This window comes from Kogia breviceps, chromosome 12 (assembly GCF_026419965.1).
Source record: "Kogia breviceps isolate mKogBre1 chromosome 12, mKogBre1 haplotype 1, whole genome shotgun sequence".
Taxonomy (NCBI): Eukaryota; Metazoa; Chordata; class Mammalia; order Artiodactyla; family Physeteridae; genus Kogia; species Kogia breviceps.
The window spans coordinates 5,873,823-5,896,041 of NC_081321.1; the positions used below are offsets into that span (position 1 = coordinate 5,873,823).

The 22,219-nt window shown below is 58.1% G+C and overlaps 2 protein-coding genes across 7 annotated transcripts; both read right to left on the minus strand.

Moving 5' to 3' along the window:
- Positions 1-116: 116 nt before the first annotated feature.
- On the minus strand, positions 117-12,266 carry IFFO1 (intermediate filament family orphan 1). 4 transcript variants are annotated; one of them, XM_067008619.1, is made up of 10 exons: positions 11,465-12,266; positions 7,769-7,829; positions 7,574-7,669; positions 6,769-6,909; positions 6,462-6,470; positions 5,418-5,599; positions 5,197-5,317; positions 4,847-4,942; positions 1,918-2,048; positions 126-1,272 (listed from the first exon to the last, which is right to left on the minus strand). In XM_067008619.1, exons 1-10 carry the CDS (start codon positions 12,238-12,240, stop codon positions 1,161-1,163), a joined length of 1,725 nt encoding a protein of 574 aa, XP_066864720.1. In that variant the 5' UTR covers positions 12,241-12,266; the 3' UTR covers positions 126-1,160. The 4 variants fall into 4 exon arrangements, 3 of the variants coding, with proteins under 3 accessions (XP_058938536.1, XP_058938535.1, XP_066864720.1); XR_010835745.1 differs by lacking the exon at positions 6,462-6,470 and having other exon boundaries at positions 117-1,272; positions 1,918-3,586; positions 5,418-5,575; XM_059082553.2 differs by lacking the exon at positions 6,462-6,470 and having other exon boundaries at positions 117-1,272; positions 4,847-4,939; positions 5,418-5,575.
- Positions 12,267-12,780: 514 nt separating this feature from the next.
- Positions 12,781-21,907, minus strand: NOP2 (NOP2 nucleolar protein). Of its 3 annotated transcripts, none has more exons than XM_067008620.1 (16): positions 21,777-21,907; positions 21,386-21,495; positions 20,287-20,332; positions 20,016-20,104; positions 19,588-19,826; positions 18,265-18,320; positions 17,973-18,144; positions 17,686-17,877; positions 17,441-17,530; positions 16,493-16,580; positions 16,278-16,418; positions 15,603-15,742; positions 15,371-15,460; positions 15,104-15,226; positions 14,765-14,993; positions 12,781-13,571 (listed from the first exon to the last, which is right to left on the minus strand). In XM_067008620.1, the coding sequence occupies exons 2-16, from the start codon at positions 21,489-21,491 to the stop codon at positions 12,892-12,894; spliced, it is 2,481 nt and encodes an 826-aa protein (XP_066864721.1). In that variant the 5' UTR covers positions 21,492-21,495; positions 21,777-21,907; the 3' UTR covers positions 12,781-12,891. The 3 variants fall into 3 exon arrangements, with proteins under 3 accessions (XP_066864721.1, XP_066864723.1, XP_066864722.1); XM_067008622.1 differs by having other exon boundaries at positions 12,781-14,530; positions 21,777-21,900; XM_067008621.1 differs by lacking the exon at positions 16,278-16,418 and having other exon boundaries at positions 21,777-21,899.
- Between the last annotated feature and the right edge of the window lie 312 nt (positions 21,908-22,219).

Consider the following 22,219-nt stretch of genomic DNA (forward strand, 5'->3'; position numbering starts at 1 on the left):
CAACCTCCGCACCTGCCTTTTGCACCTGCATGTTTTTAAAGTGATATCTTGCGCACTCCGCGCAGAGGACTGTATAACCACCGCCAGAAAGTGCTGGAAACAGTGACACAGACGTGTTCAATAAATAGTCGCCAGTTTCATTATTATTAGATTCCACACAAACATCAGCTCAGCCCAGCCTGCCTCAGGCAGCGATGCTGAGAGACCCTCGGTCTCACAGCCCCAGTTCGCCAAGCTTTCCCGAGTCCAGGACATCTTCTCACTCAGCCGGTTGGTCTCCGCGTGTGACAGACACGGAGGAAGCACACCTGCAGCTGATGCTTGAAGACACAGACCCTGAGCGCACGTGCGCCCGCGTACACGCTCGTGTGCGCACACACGCGCCCGCACGCGCACACACACACACACACACACACACGCGCGCGCGCGCGCGCCCGCGCCCACACACAGCTTCACCTTTCTGTCACCCGGCGGTGACCGAAACAGCAGGAGCTTCTGTCTCCCTCCGCGATACCGACACGGCACCCCGTCAGACCCAGAAACCGCCGGGACCGGACGCGCTAAGGCCCCTGTGACGCGTGGCACTTCCACCAGGGAACGCTCACAGCCGCGTCACCGCCGTCGACGGGCAGCCGTCGGCAGCGCTCTGCCAACAGGGAGGACGGAGCGCCCTGCCCAGGCCCGCTCCCTCCGCTTGTGCCACGCAGGGAAGCCCCCTCTGGTGCACAAGCCACAGAGCGTCCGGCCTAATCCCCCTCATACCAGTGCCCAGGCCGCTTAGCACCAGTGCAGAATCAAGACAGCCAGCTGGCCCAAGGCCACAGGGACGGAAGGCGGGACAATCACGTTCCTCAGCGGAGAGGGTGAGAGGCCGCGAGCGCTCTGGCAGCATTTTAAAGATGGGAAAGTAGCATTCACCCGCGGCATGAAGGCAGGAGGGCCGGCCGTGCAGGGAGTCGCCCGGGAAGGGCAGGGCAGGCCAGGCCTCGCTGCAGACACCCCAGACCCCTAGAGAGGTCGAGGACCAAGGGAGGAGGCTGGGGAGGAGCGCCCCGTCGCCGGGGCCAGGCTCGGGGCTGCAGGGCAAACGGCGCTCCCTTCTGTGCACCACCCCGCCCTCTGCCTCGGTGAGTCCCGGCGGGCCGAGCCGGAGGAGGCCCCTATCTCACGGCGCCGTCAGATGAGACGTCGCGATCGGAGTCCTCAGCCTCGCTCGGTGGCGGCGGGGGCGGCAGGTCGCTAAGCGGGGCCGCAGTGAAAGCAGGAGACTTTCTAGAAAAGAGCGTCAGCTGTAACCTCGGGCCGGGAGGGATGCTGACGAGGCTGGCACGCCCGCCACCCCTGGCCTGACCCCCGGCAGGTAGGCAGGCGGGCAGCATCCCCGGCAGGGCAGGGCCACAGGGCAAGGGGGGCGGGGGGAGCAAGGGTCCCCACTTTAACTCGGGGACTCGGAGAGGCTGACTTCAGAAGTACCTGAGGTCACAGTACGAGACGCTCTGTGACGCTCTGTGGCCCCAGCTTCACGTCTATGAAGTAGTTTTGCGATTTTTAAAAACTTACGCAGGGTCAAAGGCACAAATTGTGTCCCTGACTTCAGATAAAAATCTGCCCCCCGTGCTCCTAGTCAGTTTTTGGCTGCCTTTCTAACCAGGGGAACCGCCGGAGTCAGCGGCATCGGGAGGTTTCGGCAGTCCAACCACGGATGGACGCCCGTATCGTCCAGTATCGTCCAACTGCCGAGGGGGAGGGAGCGGCCGGGCTGGGGCGAGCAGACCAGTTGACCTCCAACGGGCAGCCCCACGGCCAGACAGGCCTGGGTCACTGCCGGACGCTCCCAGGGCTCTCCAGTGAGGGGCGCCGGGTACTGTCCCCTTCCCGCCTGTGCCCAGGGGGGCCCTGACCGGTCCCCAGACTCACCGGTCCCCGGACTGGGTGATGAGCCGGCGGCAGGTCTCCATCTGCACGTCCAGGCCCCGCTTCATGCTGCACATCTCCATGTACTCGTGCAGGTGCCGGTTCATGTCGTTCTTGGCCGTGGCCAGCTCCAGCTGTGGCGGGGGCAGGGCAGGGCCGCCGGCTCAGCAGGGCCCCCGTCCCCCGCCCCCAGGAGGCTAAGCTGCCAAGGGCACCCCGGGCGGGGGCGCAGGCAGCCGTAGCGGAAGTGAAGGACTCAGATTTTAAACTAAAGCAGCTCAAGGCAGAAGGTACCTGATACTCCATCATTCCTTCTAGTTTCCCGGGGAGTCTCTCCCACAGAGGCTTTCACTAAGGGATCTGCTCTGGGCCCGCACTCTCGGAACAGACTCCCAACGAGAGCCGTGAGGAAGGGATGTTCCTGAGTGCTCGCGCAGCACGTGGGGATGACCTTGCCCCTTCGCGGGGCCCCCCTGGGGCCTGCTCCCATCCTCACTCCCCACACAGCGCTGTCCCCCCAGCCTGTCCCCCTCTGCAAGCTGGGAGCTCCTGGCAAGGCTGGCCACGGGGCCTACTCATCCCTGCGTGCACGGCCCGCACCTCGACGGCAGAGTCATTAGTTAACTTCAAGCAGCGTCTAGGAGACTCGTGGCCCAGAGGCCGGCTGGGCCCTGTTGAAAGGCACTCGGCTCTCTTACCACCTATTTCCTCTCATTGCTTTTCTCACTTGTAAGCCCTTTTCAGAGATGAACGGAAGGACTGCCTGCCTCACTGAATGTCCGACGGGCTCTGAGATGTAGCCCAACTCAAGACACGTCATGCGTGACATGATGTGTGGCCCAGAGTCGAGGGAACGCAGTCTCCCTCCCAGACCCCGCCTCTGCGCCACAGGCTCGGAGCCAGGCGCAGAGGCGGTGAAAGATCTGGGCCACAGACAATGCGCTGCCTCTCTTTGTTCTGGGCACAAAGAACAGGGGCCACAAGGGGAGGCAGAGTAAAACTGCTCGGAGGTGATTTGCTTGACTGCCTGAGAGCAAAGAGAAAGAGCGGGAAACCACCCGTGAATGGTGTGAACTGGGCAGAGAGGATGGGAACTCAGAGAGCAGAGAAAATAGTCACAGAGCCAGACAAAGAGATGGTAGCCTGCGTGGATCAGAAGCCCTAGTGAGCACGGCTCAAACGTCAGCCTTGGCTCCAGAGCTGGGATCCCGGCCGGGGCCCCAGCAGCAAGAGCATGTCCAGGGGCAGGACGCACTGACTGTTCAGTCCAGGAGGGAAATACGGTGCCGCCAGCTCTTGTCCAGACTGGCTGTCACCTACACCCCAATTCCTACACCTCAGGAGAGCCGGTATTAAAGAGGAGGGGTGGGTTCTGGAGGCCATCACTCAGCGGGGCAGGGAGCAAGGGAACGAACCAAACATATTCCAGCAGAATACGAGGCTAGGATGGCCGCCAGTCTCTACACATTCAGAGCAGGGCTGCAGGAAGGAGACGACCCCAAAAGCCACACTGAAAACCCCGCACACGCTGGCAGCGGGGCAGGGCGGAGGGTGAGGCGGGGAGCAGACGGAGAGGGGACGGGGTGGGGGAAAGAACTCCCGGCCACCCTCCACCTGGCCTTGGTCTCACCATCCAATGATGGAAATGGTCCTGGCCTCCATCCCAGGGCCCCTGAGAGATCAAAGGTCACTGAGTTAAAGGGACCTCAGGTGTCCCATGTGGATGTCCAGGAGCTACACTGAAACCCACACCACTGTGTCCGCCCTCCTGACACCTCCCCTCGTGCCATTCTAGGCATAGGGAGGAGGAGGAGGACAGTGGGATGGGCGTAAACAGAGAGCGAGAGCGGAGTGCAGTTCCTCCTCCCAGCCCCGCAGCTAGTGGCGCACAGCTGGCTGTGCCTTGCTTTTCTTTTTTTTGGCCACATGGCATGTGGGGGACCCTGCGGGGGGGCGGGGCGGGAATGGAACTGTGGCACCGAACCTGCACCCCCTGCAGTGCAAGTGTGGAGTCTTAACCATGTGACTGCCAGGGAAGTCCCCAGCAGTGCCTTTAAAAGTGAGCACCTGCCTGCCTGGGCAGGAAAAAAAAAAAAAAAACACAACGAAAGCAGGTTTTGCTTAAAGGAGCAGGGCCAGCTAATGTGCGCTGGGGGAATGAGGGTGTAGGAAAGTAATTCCTCAACTTCCACTGCCTTGGAGAGAGTTCCAGAAGGCCCCCAGCCTCATCCCCAAGTCAGAGTGCATGGAAAGGACCCTCTCACGCTTGCTCCGGCAGGAGGGCTCACAAGAATCGCACGCAAGCCTCGTCCCACAGGCCCTCCTCCCAGGTGCCACAAATCCTTCCCGCCGCCCCTAGAGGCCTAGAGTTTAAGTTGAAGCACCAGTTCCACTCGCATCTCTAGAAGGTTCCTCAAGGCTAGGGAATAAGAATGGAGATTTCCCCACTGGCTCAAAGGTTGAGCCGAGGCAGCAGCAAAGTTCAAGTCCATCCGAGTGGACTTCACTACAGCACTAACAATAACAACAGCAATGATAATAAAGCAACGACTGTTCGCTGTGCTGACCACAAGACAGACGCTGCCCCACGTCTGCCTGGGCCTTATTTCACTTGACCTTCAGACAACCCTGAGGGAGGTATTAGTTAAGAACCCCAGTTTACAAATAAAGAAGCAGCCTCAGAGAGAAGAGGCCTGTTACAAGTTAGAGTGGAAGTCAGAGACAGAGCTGAGGTTTGAATCCACATCTGTCGGCCTCCCTCCCCAGCCTGAGGTCTTAAGGACCCACCAGAAGTGCTACAGTGGGGAGACCACTCCGCCCCCGCCAGGAAGAAATGGGGAGGCCCTGGTGTCTGGGGTCCCGCAGGGGTGAGGCCACTGCACCTGCGACCCACCGGGAACCTGGGCCCCTCAGCTTCAGCGCACGGCCTTACCTCTATCTGGTCAATGGTTTCCTGATATTCTTTCTCCCGGGTTTTGAACAGGGACTCGGTATCTTTAATCACCTTCTCCAAACTGTCTTCCGGCTGCTGCAGAGGAAAGGGAAGCAGGGGGAGGCCAGATGGGAGGGGCGGGACGGGGCACCACAGGGCAAGGCGAGGGAGAGAGCGAGTCAGGTTAAAGGAAGCCGGAGAGAGAGGGGACAAGGACAAAGGACCAGGGAGAAGCAGGTGACGGATGGTGGCCACAAAGGGAACACAGAGCACGGAGTGGACGGTGGGCGGGGAGGAGCCGGGCGCCAGGAGAGGAGGAGCCGGGGCCCTGCGGCCGGGAGGGCGGTTACCTCTCCCGGGGCCTCCGCAGCAGCCAGGGCATAGCCCGAGAAATCCTCCCAGAGCAGAAGGGTCTCCTCGGTCTCTTCCCAAGTCAGGCTGTCACAGTCGTCCTCAAAATCATACTCCCTCCTAGAGACAGGGAGCCCCTGCGTCACGGCGGGCGGCGGGGAGGGCTGCTGGGCGGGGCTCCGGCCTCGGGGGCGGGGCGGCGAGGGGCCCGCGGACTCACAGCTGGTTGAGCATGCGCTGCATCTCCTCGTTGATGCTGAGGGCCGCGCTCTCCTCCTCATCCCCGTCGGGCTGGCAGGGCCCGTCGCTCTCCGACAGGGAGGCGTCCTCCTCGACGGCAGCCTTGCGCTCCCGCTTCCGCCCCCCCATGGACGGGACCTTAATGGGAGACAAGTGCAGAGACTACAGAGACGAGGCCGGGTGCATGAGGAGAAGGGCGTGGGCGCCGGCAGGGGAGGGCAGCATGGACCAGCGGGAAGGGCGGGCAGACAGAGAGAAGACACAGTTACAAGACGGAACAGAAACACCAGCGTCACCGAGACAGGCAGACAGACACAGATGGGGGCGGGGCTGCAGACTAGGGGGAAGACAGACAAGAAACAGAGAAAACAGAGCAGTAAGATAAGGGGGAAATGGCTGGCCTCGACCACAGTAAGATGTGCATAATGGCCCAGAGGATTTCTTTTCTAAAAAAAAGTCTTCTAGTGAAATGACTGAACTGAGAGGGAACTTTCAGGCTGCAAGGAGGAGGGAGACACGGAGTTGACAAAGCAGAACCTGAGTCACACATCCAGATCTGGAAGCCAGAGGGCAAAGGGAGAGAAATTGAGGCAAAAGAATGAGAGAGGGAGGGAGAGAGAAGAAGGGGAGGGGGAGAGAGAAGAGGTGGGGGAAGAGAGAGATGGGGGGAGAGGGAAGGGGGAGGGGGAGAGGGAAGGGGGAGGGGGAGAGGGAAGGGGGAGGAGGAGAGAAGGGGGAGAGGGAACAAGGGGAGAGGAAAGGGGGAGGGGGAGAGGGAGAGGGAAGGGGGAGAAGGAGAGAGAAGGGGGGAGAAAGAGAGAAGGGAGAGAGAGAGAAGGGGGAGAGAGAGAGAAGAGAGGGAGAGAGAGAATGGGGAGAGGGAGAGAAGGGGGGAGAGAGAGAAGGGAGAAGAGCAGGAGCATCGAGGGGAGGGGTCTGCGCTGAGAGCCCTGCGGGTCAGGAGGCCTGGGGAGCTGAGAAATGGGCCGGGGACGCAAGAAGCTTGCGTGAGAGCAAAACTAACCAGCTTCTTCTGTGGAGGAAGCAAGAGAAGATGAAAGGCAGAGAGGCGAGGAGGCAGACGGGAGAGAGAGGGGAGGGAGAGACGGCATTAGAGACCGCTCCAAACTCCTCTCCAGAGGCTGTCCCTCACCCCCCAGCCTCATCCCGCCAGGGCCCGGCTGCCGCGCTAAGGTCTCCGGGAAGGGGCCGGGCCCAGCTCCCGCGGAGGACTGGGCTCTTGCGGCCCCGCGCCCCCCTACAGATCTCGGGCTCAGACACCAGGCAGTGTGACGGGGCAGGGGCCGGACCCAGGCGCCCCTCGCCCTCACCTGGAACATCTTGATCACGTCCTCGCAGTTGCGCTGCTGGGCCAAGTCACAGAGCTTGGCGGTGATGTCGATGCGGCGGCAGATGTCCATGTCCACCTTCATGGCCTTCTCCTGGATCTTCGTGTCCAGGTCGGACAGGTTCTGTGCAGGGAGCACGGGGAGCGGTGAGGGGGGGGGGGGTCCTCGGGGCCCGGCAATGTCCCCTCATCCTCCCAGACACATGGCCCCTCCCGGCAGAAGGCACCCCTTTTCCTGGGTGCCCCTCCAGCACTCTGCCCAGGACAGCTGGCTCCCTGGCCAGACGGGGCCCCCGAAGGGCACGGCCCAGTGGCTGGGACGTGCAGGGGGCCCCCTCCTGGAACTCAGGCTCCAAGAGAGACTGACAGACCGACCACCAGGAGCTATGAGAGCGGAGAAAGTTTCGTAATGGTAACATTAGCTGACACTGACCGCTGTCCTAACTCAGCGCATCACAACCTTCGAACCAGCCTGCAAAGTGCGCGCTTTACTATCCCGTGTTCCACAGACCCAGATGTGGAGGCAGAGAGGGTCAGCACTTCACCCAGGGCCACGCTGTGAGCGAACCACCCTGAGTAACGATGGAGGCCACGGGACTTTGGTCTCTCTTCTCCGGAGTTCGGGGGTGGGCAAGGGGGAAACAAATGGAAGCACATACACTGGGGGGAAGGTCAGTGAACTGGGTGCAACTAAAAAGGCCGGCTCCCTGGCCTCAGGCAGCCTTGCCCCGGCGGCGGCGGCGGATAGGGACGAGGGTAGGGACGAGGGGTGACGTGGCCGCACTCACGTTGCTCATGAGCCCCTTGAAGACCACCAGCTCCGCCTTCAGCTGCTCCACCTTCAGGGCCAGCTCCTCCTGGCAGGCGTCAGCCTCCTGGGCCTCCTAGGTCCGGAGAAAGCCGGCGTGAGCGGGCGGCACTGCCTGCGGGGCGGCGGCAGGCGGCGGGCCGGGGAAGGTGGGGCGGGGCGGGGCGGCCCTCACCTCCTGGAGCTCGTTCACGCGCTCCTGCAGCTGCAGCCTCACCACGTATTCCTCTTCCCACCTGCAGACAGCGAAGGGCCGGCGCCTGGGTGCGGGGTCCTCCCGCCTCCGCCCCCCGCTCCCCGCCCCCCTGGCTCAGGCCCCCGCCCTGGGTCTGCTTCCCCAGACGGGAGGAGCCGGGCAGAAACGCGTGGCTCCAGGCTCCGGCCGGCTCCCAGCTCACCAGCTGCCTTCCCGGAACCTGCGGCGTCGCACCATTTAAGAGCGACTGCGGCTGCTCGGGCCCCTCGCAGGGCCCAGCCCGAGCAGCTGTCCGGCCGGCCTCGTCCCCTCCTCCTGCCCGCACCGCCCGGCCCGGTCTCCCACCTCCGGTCCTCAGATCCGGGCTCCCGCCTGCTGCCTGCACCAGAACAGAGCTCGTCGAGCCCGCTGCCCTGCCTCCCGTGGTACCATTAATCCTGTAAAAGCAGCTGCAGGACACATGGCATCAGCGAAGTTTGTCAAGAGCCTGGTAGGAGATGCCTGAAGTCCATCCCCACAAGCTCCAGAAACTGCCCACCCAGAGGCCCCGGGTGAGCCGCAGCGAGGGGCCAGGGTGCGGGCAGGAGCCTGGGATCGCTAAGCACCCACACCCAGAGGGAGAGGGAAACGAGCGTGGAAAAGCACCTCGTTACTCCGGTACTGTGGTGGGTGAGAGCTACCTGCAGGACCTCCTGGGCCCCAGAACGCAGAGCCTAAGACCATGAGTAGGCTAGAAGAAACTCCTGGCCAAGGCTGGGAGCAGGTCATTGCGCCCTCCTCCTCCTCACAGAGGCAGGAGGGCAGTGGCGGGGGCAACACCCCTGCTTAGGATTGATTTCAGGGCCCCACAAGGTTGGCTGGAACAGCAGGACTCCTTGGACCCCACTGACATAGCCCAGCACTTCTCCCCCATCCTGGAAAGGCTTCCTCCAGGCTGAGAAAGGAGGGGAACTGCACCAAGAGAGAAACCTCAACACCAGAAAGGTGGTTAGGAAGCAGCACAGAGAACACACTCTGCATGCCCAGGATTTGGTCCTCTCCTCCCCTCCCCTCCCCTCCATCTCTGTTCCCAGGTGCCTGGCAGCTCTCTTCCCTGGACTCCTCCTCCAGGCCCATCTCGCCTAACTCTCCCGTTCCTCACTCAAATCCGCACTGCAGTATTCCTAATAATAACTCCTCGGCATCACCGTGGCTGCCCCTCCCGGTGGCCGGGCTGGGCGGGGAGAAGGCAGCCCAGCTCCCAGCCGGCCCCCACATCCTCCTCCCCTCGCTCTGGCATTCTCATTCAGACAGTTGGGGCCAGCGAAGTGCCCCAGCAGCGTCAGGTTATGTATTTTCTTAAAGGAGACCTTTATCTTTCTGGGCCTTGGTTTCTTCACCTACAATGCGAGGGCAGGGGATGCAGTAGCCTGATGCCCCTGGGGTCCATGCATCCCTGGAGGAAGCAAGCAAGACACACAAGGGGACAATAACCCTGGAGAAGACCCGTCAGGAAGGGTAGGACAGTGAACTCAACTGTTTCAGGTAGAAACTTAAGGAAGTTATGGATGGATTAAGGTTCATAAAATCTCAGGGTAAACAAACAAACAAAAATCTGAAAATAAACCATCTGGAAGCTCACTAGAATTCTATTTGTACTCCAGCCAGACATTCGCACGAATGGGTTCGTTTTGACCTCCATTTAAATCTGGTCTCCCTCGCAAGGTTCTTTAAACATGGGTAGAATTTGAGCAATTCTACATGGAGCAAACATCTTTCTTCCAAATAAACGGGCTCCCTGAGTGAAGTGAGGAAGCAGGGGCCACTCCTATGTCGAAACACTGAGACCAGGAAAAAGAGATCCACCCAAGGCCACACAAGGCAGGGGAGCTGAACCCAGAACCAGGAGGCCTCAGCTCCTTCCCGGTTTAGTGCTCATACTATGCCCACGTCTTCCAGGCTACAGACAGGAGTTAGCTTTGCTATAAAGAGAAGAGAACAAGGGCAGGGGATCTGGGGTGGAAGAATGAGTAACTGCCAGTGGTATCACGTACCACCCACGTCTGGCTGTGAGGCCCTCTGCACAGCAGTGTGCTGCAGAGCTATGAGCTCATCAGTCCCCGAGGAATAACCCTTTGCTGTCCTGGACAGCTGGACCAAGGACAAATACTCTTCCAGTTAGAAACAAAACACCCCAACAATAGCAGTTGTTCCTGTGGTTATGGATGTATTCCAGAACTGTCCATGTTCCACTGCTGATGGCGTTAATTAACTCCTGCAGTGGCTGGGGCAGGATGGTTCTGGGTGGCATCTGAATGATGGTTTTAGGATAACTGAGACTCCCAGAGACACTTCAATCGTGGAATACAACTAAGGAAGGAAGCCAGCCAGCATGAGGACAGGACTTCACCTCAGCAAGCCCGCTGATCTGTGATCTGCTAGACTCTGGCGGGTTACAGATCCCTGAAGTTCGCCCCCGACCCCCAACCCGACCCAGCAGTCATTCGCCTGAACATTCAGCCAATCCCCACCAGACACAAATCTCTGCTCCACTGGGCTGCAAGGGTAATTCCCAGGCCTGCCCACAAGGGGTCAGAGTAGCTCATTAAGAGGTTAAACCTGAAGGCAAAGCCTCTCTCGGACCTGTCATCTCCTTCGTCTTCAACCATGGCATCCCAGGCACGGAGTGTCCAGAGTCACGCTCCTGTCCGAACAGCATGGTTATCAACCCTCTAGGGGATCCACCTGGATGCAGCCAGCACGCCTGCGTCGCATCCCTCCCCCCTCCCCGCCCGGCGCCTTGTGCTAACCCCGCAGGGCTCCCTGCAGAAAACCAACTCTCCATCTTCAGAGCGACCCGCCTGCCCCAGCTGCCCTGTGTCAAAGGTGTGGTGTGTCCACGTTCCCAACCTTCTACTCGGGTCCTTGCTGCCCTCTTCACACTTCCTCCGCCTTCAGCTCTGCACTTTCAGATGCCCCAGCTTCCGCTAGCCCTGGGCCAACTACAGTCCCTTCCCCTTTCCCGAAGGAATTCCCTTTACTCCGTCTTCCCGCCTCCCGCCTTTTCTGACCTACTCCCAGAAATGCCCTAAGGTCCCCACAGCATTCTGGTTTGGATGGAACCAGAGCGGCCGTGCTGCCTCCCTCGGACGCCGTTTTGGGAAACCCTGGGCAGAGGCAGGATCACCTACTGCAAGGTGCAGCCCCTCTCCACCCCCCTTCTCATTTCCCTTCGACTCCCCAATTAAAACTACATCCTTTGCCTCTAACTTTTGATCAGTATGTGGGGCTTATATCACAAAGTCGCTCCGAGGGCTGAGACTGGGGGATCAAGCAGTAGCCCGGATGTGACCTCTCAGACCCATGTCCCTTTTACACGTCACAAAACCCACAGTTAACACAGTCCTCCAAACACTGCAGCCTAGATGAAAAACAAGGGTTCCCCGCAGTATTCGGCTCCTAGACGCCTCCTTCCTGTCACGAGTCTTGACTTCTGCATTCTCTAGGGATTCTTGTCTCCGGGTATCCAATTCCGTCTGTGGACTTCCAAGCTCCTCCTTACACAGCAGGAACTTTACTCATACTGACTCCTCCCTGATTCTTGGGCCCCAGCTGCTCTCGGCTCCTGTGCGCACATCTAGCCCCGGCCCCAGTGTGGCGTAAGCTGAGCCCCGTCCCCACCTTCCCGATCCCTACCTCCGCTTGTACTCGTCCCGCTCGCGCTTCACTTTAGCCAGCACGTTGTAGAGAGCGCGGATCTCGGGGGTGATGGTGTCGATCTGGACGCCCACCCCGTCGGGGTGCACCCACGACAGGCCAGGCCCCTGCACCAAAGTGGTTTCCAGTCCCGGCCCGAGCCGGCGGGCGTGAGAGAAGGACCAGATGGTGCCGGGCATGAAGCGGGCCGACGAGGAGTAGGCGGAGGAGGCGGAGGTGGAGGGAGCCGCCGGGTGGCAGGCCGCGGAGGGCGCGAGGGGGCCTGCCGGCGAGCGCGCGGGCGACCCCAGCACCCGCGCCGACGGGGTGCAGACGGCAGCCGGCCGGGCGCCCAGGGGCAGCCCCAGGGGTCTGACGGGGCTGACGAAGCCGGTCTGCACGGCCTGGTCTCGGCGAGCCAGGCCCCGCCGGCCCTGCTTACCCTCCTCCAGCGCCTGCTGCAGCTGCTTCTCCAGCAGCCGGTTGCGGCGCTCCAACTCGTGCACCTTGGCCAGGAAGCAGCGGAAGCGGAGGTTCAGGGTCTTGAGCACGTTGATGTTGGAGCCCAGGTCGTTGCGGAGCGCCATGGCGGCGGGGGGCGCCGGGCCCGGCCCGGGCGGCGAGTAGGGAGCCGGGCCGGCCCGGGCTAGCGGCGCCGGGGGCACGTCCCCGCCGCCGGCCAAGTGGTCGCTTCCCACGGGGTCCCCCAGCGGCCCGGCCAGGCCTTGCTGCTCCTGCTGGAGGAGGAAGAGGTTGGGGCCGAATAACGGATTCATGGCTGCGCCTTCTGCTGGGAGACGGAGACCCGTGCAGGAGCAGGGCTGGAGGGCGAGGGAGGAGAGCCAATGAGGCGCCAGGGGGACGAGGGGCAGCCAATCAGACGGCTCGGCGGAAAGGGCAGAGGTCAGCGGGGCGGAGGAGGCCAATGAGGAGGCCAATGAAAGGCTCATTCGGAGGCTGGCACCTGGACCGACCTTTCCGGGTCTGAGGCTGAGCCCTGAGCCGACCGGACCCCGACCCATGCCCAGAATCCAGCCAGAGTGGCAGGACATAAAACCCAGGTCCTCCAGTTCTCCATGGTTCTGGTGGCACGAAATTCACCTTCCCTACACCCCAACTGCCCTCCTCTCCCCTGAATCCAAACACCCAGGCTCTGACTCCATGACTCTCCTTCCCTGGGTCCCTGGGAACTGACCTGATTTCTCAGTACACCACACTGTCCCCTCCCTTCAGAGGTTCCCTGTCCCACCCTCCCACCTCCACCCTTTAAGCAGCAAAGCCAGTACCCAGTCCCCTCAAAAAAACACACAAGTGGCCAGAGATCGTAAAACGTGTATTAAATTTCACATCCACAGTGGGGAAGCCATCCTCACAGAGGTTAAGAGTTCCAACCCAGTAACAATGGCAATGAGCCACCCCAGTATAGTTCAACCATCCATCAAAGACAGCAGGGGCTGGCTGCCGCCTCTGGACAGAGGTTTTCTCCTCTTTGCTGGTGGGGGCTGGCTGTGACTGCAGGGGGACATGATTGGAGTCTTAGGTCTCTTGGGGGTGCCATTCTGTTTCTGGAAGGCAGCTTTCTTGAAAGGCTGCTCTGGCACCTGCTGCTTAACCTCCTCAGCCCCTGTGGTGTTCCCAAGGGGCTGATCACAGTCCTCAGGCTTGAGAGTGGCCTGGGTCTTGGACAGGGACGGCACAGCAGGTGATTCTGTGTAGGTGCCCTTAGGAGGAGCATGCTGCTTCCAGAAGGCAGCTTTCTTGGAGGACTGCAGTTTGGGTGACTGTCGCTTTAGTTTCCCAGCCACCTTTGGTTCCCTGACCACTGCTGCTTTTTCAGCTGGCTGACTGCTATCCTGGAGCTTGGAGGAAGCTTGGGCCTTTGTGACAGAAAACACAGTGGACAATTTTGAGTCCGTCCCTTTGGAGATGCCATTCTGCTTCTGGAAGGAAGCCTTCTTGGGATGTTGCCGTTTCTGCAGCCGCTGCTTTGCTTGACCAGCCACTCTGGCCTTCTTGGCAGGCTGGCTGCTGCCCTCAGGCTGGGGGGTCACCTGACCTTTCAGGTTGGGCAAGTCTAGGTTTGTAAGGGTGGATATCACAGAATTTCCTGAGGTTAAAATTAAACAGATGGTTTGAGAAAACAGGCCTCATCACTGGGTCTTGATCGTTAGTGGAGGAATAAGTAGAGGTATTAAAATAAGGAAACTGCCTGGGTACTACTATCTCTTGGCCAAATGTTCCACACAATTGGGACGGTGCCTAAGAGCAGGTTACCTGGATTCATGTTACTTAATATCACCTGGTCTTTACTCAAGTCATATTTGAACCCTGTATTAAAGAGAAGGGATCACTACCCATCCCCATCCTTGGGCCAAAAGGTTTTCAGAGGAAGCTGTGCCCCCTTGAGGCCAGCAGGTAACAAGACACTCTGAGGAGGAGGTGAATCCTGAAAAAACCTGAAGCACCGGGCTTTTCTTTTAATCAGAAAAGATATTTTTTTCATGCAGAGTTTGATGAGATGCAGGAAAATAAGAAGGCACACAGAGCAACTAGATACAAACTAGTCTTCATTAATGAAGACTGACAATATTAAATATGTATCTTTACAGTTACAGCAAAAACAAAAAAATGCAGGAAATTTTGCTACTTCTTCAAGAGGTTTTTGTTCTGTTAACATTCAGATGTGACTTTTGTTAAGAGGCATTGTTTATAAAGAGGGAAAAAAAAAAATCAACTCAATAAGTCACGTGGTTTGTGTCCAGAGAAGCCCGCCTCTCCCTCTTCCAACTCAGCTCAGGGTGGCATCCCAGCAGGCAGAGCCCTCAGGCTTGTTTCAGAAAACCCCACCCTTCCCCTTGAGATCCAGGCCAGACTCCTCAAGATGGCTGAGGAAAGGATCTGTAATTAGTGTGATGAGCTCAGAGAACAGACAGTTCTGAGGAGTCGCGTGCCAACCCAGTGCTGACAAGGCTGGACTGGCAGAGGTCTATTAGCAGCAAGGCAACCCTCGGCCAAGAAACCACACTCGCGCCGGGAATGCATTTAGTGCCGAACAACTGCAGCCATCTGGCAGAATCAAGGAAAAGACCCCATCCACGTGAACCCTTTAACGTACCGAATGGGGCCCGGGCTTGGGAACAACTCTAGCTCGGATGAAAGGGGTCTCTCGCCCAAGCGTGCAAAGGCCGGGAGAGGGAGGCCGAGATCCGCCCTTCCCCGCAGTCACACTAGAAAGCCTCCTGAAGCTGTGGTAGAAAGAGCCAAGGTGGAGAGGAGAGGTACAAAGAGCACATCGCTTACCTGTTTGGGACTGGGGGATAGAATTGGATAATTTCTTGAACTTGGCAATAAAGAAACCGTCCACGTTGTGGGTGTGAGGGTAGAAGCGGCGGGTGGAGCGCAGAGTGGGGTGGAAGCGCCTCTCCCGGAAGCGGGTGAAGCCTTCCTGGCCGAAGCCCAGGCCCGTGGGCACCAGCCGCACGTTCCTTTTTCTCAGGGCGTAGTCTACCACCCACTCGTTCTCTTCCACCTGACGTGTGGGGGAGACAGAGACGGAAGGGAAAGCGGAGCTGGAGCTGAAGGGGGGCTGGGGGGTGCCAGCGCCAGCCCTGCCCCCTCTCGCTCCACGACAGGCCTCACCATGATGGAGCAGGTACAGTAGACGAGGTAGCCCCCCGTCTTGGAGGTGGCGCTGACCGAGTCAATAGCACGCAGGAGCAGCTCCTTCTGAAGGTGAGCACAGCGCAAGACGTCCTTCTCATCCTGTCCCAAGACGGAGAGACCCACAGCGTTGGAATTTCTAGAGGTGGCCTCAGGAGACGTGAGCTGCTGACTGCCCACCTCCCACTCCGCCCTGCCAGCGCCCCTTCCCCCGAGACGTTTCAGCGGGCCCCCCGACCCCTGCACCTTGTTAGTCTTCACTGCTGGGTCCTTGGAGATGATCCCAGTGCCACTGCAGGGAGCATCCAGCAGGACTCGGTCAAAGCCCCCCACCACCTGGGGAAAAAGGTAGGCTACGTGGATGTTCTGGGCAACCTGAACCATACCGATTATCTCCTAAGGGCAGGTCTCAACATCCCGAGGTCGGGAAGGGAGCAGGTGAGCCGCCCCAGGAGAGACGCACAGCAGGGAGCCCCACCTTGGGAAACTGGCGCCCGTCATAGTGGCTGATGACGGTGTTGGTGACTCCCAGCCGGTGCAGGTTGCCCACAACGCTCCTGAGCCGCTCGGCGTTGGCATCATTGGCGAGGATCACACCTGTGTTCTTCATGAGCTGGGCTGAAGGGAGGAGGGCAGTGCTCACCGGCAGCTCCTGTGCCTCCACACCTGCTGGCCACCCTCCACCCAAGAACCTGCCTACGAAGGCTCACCCCTTCCCCAAATGAGCCGCAAGCCCACTGGCTACCCCGTCTGCACTGGCCCTGTGATGAGCGAGCCCACCAGGACGACTTTTCTGACGGTTACTGAACACCCTTCCGATCCTTCAGACGCAGTTACTTCTTCCAAGCGGTAACAGTTGAGTGAGATGGTTACGGCCAATTGTATGTAGTGGTTACTGCGCCAGGGACTCGCATACGTGCACCTCAACTCTCACCACCGAAGCATAACGTGACGGCCAACACGAGCGCCATCACCTCGCCACTCCACAGGTGCCCAAGGCCACGTGGGCAGTAAGAGGCCCTCTGGGGCCGGAGCTGGGCCGACGCCAGAGCCTGTGCTGCCCCCGACTCTGCTGAGCGGCTGTGCAACCCCAGCCCCCTTCGTAAGCAGGGCGCCAGCTGAAGCCTATTAGCCCCGCCGGCCCTCCTCGTACCTATGTAGCTGGTCTTCCCTCCAGGGGCACAACACATGTCCAGGATCCGCTCATGCTCCTGGGGTGCCAGGGCCATGACGGGCAGCAGGCTGGAGGCCCCCTGCAGCATGTAGTGCCCAGCCAGGTACTCGGGAGTGGCACCTGTGGACGAGGACCCGCCTGTGACATGCGGGACGAGGGCGGGGGCGGAGGGGCTCCGGGGCAGGGACACTTACCAATGGGCACCGAGGAATCATATACCACGAGTCCAACCTTCGACCACTTGCCCAGGGGATCCAGGTTAACCCCACGATTGATCAGAGCCTGAAGGTAAGACGGATGAAAGTGTTCAAACCTCGGAAGCTACTCTACCCAGTAGGGGGATGGAGATGTGAAACCCTGGTCCTGGTGGGAGGCCCGTGGCACCACAACCCCTAGAGCTTAGGACACAGTCATCACAGGCGCAAGGAACAGTCTGTCCCATCCCGTCCCGTGGTCTCCTTTTCCTTAGCCTCAGGTTCTAACTCAAGGTCTGAACTCCTCCAATGGAGCACACCGCCAGCTCCTGTTTCTTTATCTCCTGGAAGTGGACCCCGATTTTCCAAGAGCCTCAGCCCCCTTGCCATCCTAAAACTTAGCATTATTGGTTATAGCAACGTCAAAGATAATTATCGAGCTACCTTCCAGGAGAGACAACAGACGACAAACACCAGGAGACAGACAACACACAGGGCCACACCACTGCCTCTGGCACCAGGGTTTTAACCTGGAGCCCCTGAACCCTTGGAAACGAGGAGCTTCAGATACTGCTTGTGTGTGTGTGTCACATCTTCTCCTGGGGACAGGAATCAACAGTCTCCCCAGCTTCTCAATGATCTAAGAGGCAGACAACCCCCTCCCACTTCTCTGTGAGGCGGCACTTTCATCGTGATCCGGATGTCTCAGCCCTGTCACAGGAAGCAGAAGCTGAAGGGACGAGCTCCCCAATCAACAGAGGTCCTCAGCCCTGCCAGACAGACGCAGCATGACACTAGGCCTAGGTCTGCCTCCTGGGACCATGCCTGTACCAAGAAATGCCTAGGTACTAAGACCCCCACTCCCAGTGGGGTGGGACCGGGGGTCTCTGGGATTCACAGAGGTCAGTGCCTCCCTGAGACGAGCAAACCTCAGGGCCCACCCCTCACCTGAGCGAGGTCCCGGCGCCGGGTCTTCAAGGTATTTGTCCTGAGGGTGATGGGCCGAGGCACCTCGTTGGCTTCCAAAAACTCCACCAGCTGGGACAGAGCATGGCAGGGAGCAGGTCAGGCTGGCGTAGGAGCACAGCCAGAAAAGCAGAGAGCAAGGGGGCTGGCTGCCTTCTTACACAGTGTGAGAGAAGAGAGGGTGAGGAAAGAAAAGCAGGCAGGGCATCAGAACGGCGAGTCGGTACCTCAGACAGAGGGAAGAGGTCCATGAGCTTGCCAAGGAGGAAGTCTCCATAGGAGTAGTAGGTGGCCAGGTCCTTCCGAAGCCGCTGCAGGTATTCAGAGCGAGACCGACCTTCCTCCCGCTGAGTCCCAAAATCGCGCAGCACTCCCACTATATCTTGGATGCGCTTGTGAACTCGCTGCAAGTCTGGAACCTGGGCATGTGGACCTGTTAAGGAACTGCTTCCTGATCTCCTGGGGCCTGGAAATGCCTTCTCCCAAGCATCCCCCACTCCAGCTCCCCCGGCACCAGAAGGATATCCTGCTCCATCTCCCCAGCAGGGGGCAGCACAAAAGTCTCCTCCTCGTCCACATTGATCCGCAGGTCCCCTCCCATCTCATCATCCTCTTTGGGGCCTGACTCAGGGGACACTTTCTCCTCTTCCTCCTCTTCATCCATCTCCTCCTCACTCCACTGGCCCCTATAAACAGGTCCAAGAACAGAGTGGTTCACAGATCAAAGCAGACACCTCCTCCTTCCTCACATTTTCCTTCATCCCAGCCGCTACCTACTCTCCACCCTAAGAGTTTCCAAAACTCACCCAGCGACAGCCTCCTGGGCCTTCTGCTTCCGAGCAGCCCTTTCAATGGGCAGCAACTGGATAAAGAGACAAGAGGCTGGTGATGCAAAGCTTGCCCTTCTACCAGCCCACGAAATACTTCCTACCTCTGTTTTTTTCCTAAATGCAAACATAACTCTTGCTCCCAGAAAGAAATTTAGACCGTGAAGAAGTGAATATAAGATTGGCAAAATATTTACCATTACTAAAGTAAAATGATGGATTAAAAGAGTTCGTTCCATTGTTCTTCCCATACCCATATGTACACGGGTGGGTAGGCGGGACACACACACACACAAAAACTGCCCTGGGCACCCATTTTGTCATGTTTTCCTCCACGCTTACTCTACATTTTTCACATAGTTAAAATCATGATTCATTTTCAAGTCTGTTTCTTGCCTTTTCTAATTCACAGTTAGATCACAAGCATTTTCACAGAAATAATGGCCAAACGTTAATTTAGCGTACGAATGAACCATAGTTCATTTAAGCATATTAGGCATTTTGGAAGTTTCCAGAGCTTTGGCATTATGGTCCACATGGTGCCTGGAAATCGCAAAACAGTAGCTCTGCAGAAAAAAGGGAGTTGGGGGAGGGGGTGGAAGTGGGAACTTTCTTTTTATTCCTTACGACTCGATTATGCTTGAATTTTCCTAATAACACACTCATACAATAACTTCTTTTACTTCGGCAAGTAAACCTGTCTACATTCTGGATCATCTTCCTAAGGTGGAATTACTAAGTGAAAAGGGAAAACCTTTTTAAGGTTCTCAGGTACCAAATACTTTTTTAAAAAAGTGTGTGTGCATTTCTAGTCCCAGCAGTGGGGCCATACAAGTGTCCGCCTTACCATGTCCTCACCAGCACTGAGCGTCGTCCTATTTTAAAGTGCTCTATCCTGGGCTTCCCTGGTGGCGCAGCGGTTGAGAGTCCGCCTGCCGATGCAGGGGACGCGGGTTCGCGCCCCGGTCCGGGAAGATCCACGTGCCGCGGAGCGGCTGGGCCCGTGAGCCATGGCCACTGAGCCTGCGCGTCCGGAGCCTGTGCTCCGCAACGGGAGAGGCCACAACAGTGAGAGGCCCACGTACCACAAAAATAAATAAATAAATAGAGTGCTCTATCCTGCAGCTCTTTTAAACTTGCACACGCACTGACAGGAGGTAAGGTGCTACAAAAGTGATGGAACACTAAAATCCCTTTTCTCCACTCAGGCTTATCCTTGTCACCGAGACATAGTCTCAAGGATCTGGAAAGACTCTAAAAGGCAAGGATAGCTTTCTAAAGACACAGAGAGATAAAGCTCACCTCTGCACCATCGTCCTCATCTTCGTCCTCTGAGTTGGAATCAGCTCCATAGTCATCTACCATATCAGCATCACTGTCCTCGGAGCCCCAGAGGTCCCCCTGGTTCAGCACACCATCCCCTTCAGGGTCTTCCCCCTCTTCTTCCTCATCACTGCTGTGGGTTGGTGCTGGGCGCTTCTTGCCTCGAGCACTGTTAAATAAGGACGGGGCTCCCTTCTTACTGGGTGCCTGGACAGCTCCTGCAGAGATCCCAAAGCGTTTGAAGAATCCTGGACTGATGGCAGCCACGCACTGATGAAGCCTGTACTTTCTACCCCCCAAGAACGTCCTCTGGCTGCTCCTTTCACTTCAGAAATACTCAACAAGCCCCTCCCTACCCAGGACCCAGAGGAATCCTCACGCGGCACCCAGCTCCTATTTCCACTGACCTTTTGACAGCTTTCCAGGCAATGCTTTGGCCCCAGGGGACTTATTCATCTCAGGGGCTTCAGCAGAGCCCAACCTCCTCCTGGCTGCCCTGAAAACATAAAAGGAGTGAGGAAATGGAACACATCTCTTGGCTCTGCCACTTCCCAGTGCAGAGAAACCCGACAGTCCCCAACAGCTCTCTCCATCAGCAAGATCACACGGAAGCACGTGCCTAAAGATGAGTGGGACCAATTTAGTCTGTGTAACGTAAGTCTAGACACGCACACTCACCTCTTTCGAGCACGACTGGACAGCCTCTTGAAATTTTCATCACCACCTGTTTAAAAAAAAAATTTTTTTTGAACAGGCAGAACAGGAGGTTACAGGAGAAATGAAAAAAAAGCAACGGGAATGGAAATGAAAGGGAAGAGAATTAGAACGCTAGTTAGAAGCAGTAGATTATAACTCACTCCACTGTGCTCTACCGGGAGCTGGATAAGAGATGTAAAGGAGATGATTTCCATCTGGCTGTTCATCAGCCAGATCTAAACAGGGCCTCCCTCCAGACTGACTTCAACAACAGCAGCATCATCACTCTGGTAACACAAGATTCAAAACTTTCTTCTGCCCTTTCTTTTACTCTCAACTCATCAGTTACCAACCACAACAGATTTTACAACTGCTGTTGTTCATATATTCTCCAAGAAACAGAAAGTTTAAATCTCAGCTCTGTCATTTACAGGTTAACCTCTCAGCACCCATTTCCTTAGCAGGGCCTCTCTCACAGGACACTGAGAATGAGAGGACACAATGCGTCCAAAGGCTTCGGTATAGTGTTTAGCATTTGCCAACACCTCAGTAAACTGCATCTTTTATATGATGCTCAACACAAACTACCTGCCCATTCTTCCCTCCCACCCGGTCTTCCATGCAGTAGACTACTAACCATGCGGGAACCAGATCTGTGCTTTCCCATCTCCATGCCCTCAACAATATGCAGTTCACAGTGACTGGACTATCCCCTTCCAACTTCCACTTGCTACAATGTCACCCATTTTTCAAAACCCAACTGCTTCACGAAATCTTTTCAAACAAAATCTTTTCAAACTCTCTAACTCCGTGGGATCCCCCTTCCTCTGAACTCCCTCAGTGTTAAACCACACCTCTCCTTGTATGGGTACTTGGGTCCCTGTCGCATCTTCCCTAAGTTCTAAACGCTAATGAGAGTATTTCATTCCTACTTATTTCCTAGTAACTCATTAAAAGAAAATTCCACTTGAACAGAAAACGAACACACAAAATGACTAAGAAAAACGGAAGGGTTACACTACAGATAAAAGAATAGCGCAAAAGCTGGAGAGTCGGGAGAGGGAGCACGCCAGACCCTTACCTGCAGGCAAGAATTTGGCAAGTTCGGTCTCGGCACCTTTCTGTTTCCGGGCCTTTCGGCCCGGCCCGCGCTTCTCCTTCTTCGTAGGGTCCAATTTACGCCCCATGGTACTGGGGAAAACAAAACAGGGGACAGTAGAGGAGCGCGTGTTGTAAGGGAAAGGCTGAACGCAGACGAAGCGAAATGGAGCGGGAGAGGGTATCGTCTCCACCAGAACCTCGACTTAGCCCCTCGAGGTCTGGCCAAACCTCCACTCCACGCTGAGCCCCGGGCCCTGGGTCCCACGCCCTAGGTATGGCGTCCCCCCCACCCTCCCCACGCCCCAGTCCAGGTCAGCGCCTCACCCTTCCTTCCCCAAATTCCTCCAGACCCGCCCGAATCCTCGGCTCACCTGGAAGCCAATCCAGCCCCGAGACGGGCTTCGGAAACAGGCGCCGGGCTCCACGTGCGGCCCAGGTCAAGCGCTCCGACGCCGCACCACGGAAACGTCTCACGCAGGCGCCCGAGGCCCCGCCTCTTCCGGTCTTCCGGTCCTCCGGTCTTCCGGTCCGCCGCGGAAGCCGGAACGTTTGCTTCCCCGGCCCGCGCGGGGCTGGGGGCCGTGCGGCCGGGCACGATTCTCGGGCGGACCGTTCTGCTTTCCCCCCGGGCGGAGGAGGCGGTGCACCCAAGGCGTTTTTCGGCTTCCCCCCCCTTCCCCTCCGGGCGTGGGCCTCTCGGCTCACTGCAGATTTCAGTCGGAAAAACTGTACCCGAAAGCCGCCCCTTCCCCTCGGAGGCGCCAGAGCCGGGCCCTCCTCCGCCCGACGTCGCCTCAAGATCGGGGGACCCCAC

Coding starts and splice junctions, on each gene's coding strand:
- IFFO1 (XM_067008619.1), bottom strand. CDS start 12,240: ATGAATCCGTTATTCGGCCCCAACCTCTTCCTCCTCCAGCAGGAGCAG. Junction 7,830..11,464: donor CGGGACGAGTACAAGCGGAG/GTAGGGATCGGG, acceptor CGCTGTCTGCAG/GTGGGAAGAGGAATACGTGG. Junction 5,318..5,417: donor CAGCGCATGCTCAACCAGCT/GTGAGTCCGCGG, acceptor CCCTGTCTCTAG/GAGGGAGTATGATTTTGAGG.
- NOP2 (XM_067008620.1), bottom strand. CDS start 21,491: ATGGGGCGTAAATTGGACCCTACGAAGAAGGAGAAGCGCGGGCCGGGC. Junction 17,878..17,972: donor TGGAGCAGGATATCCTTCTG/GTGCCGGGGGAG, acceptor CCACATGCCCAG/GTTCCAGACTTGCAGCGAGT. Junction 17,531..17,685: donor ACCTCTTCCCTCTGTCTGAG/GTACCGACTCGC, acceptor GCTCTGTCCCAG/CTGGTGGAGTTTTTGGAAGC.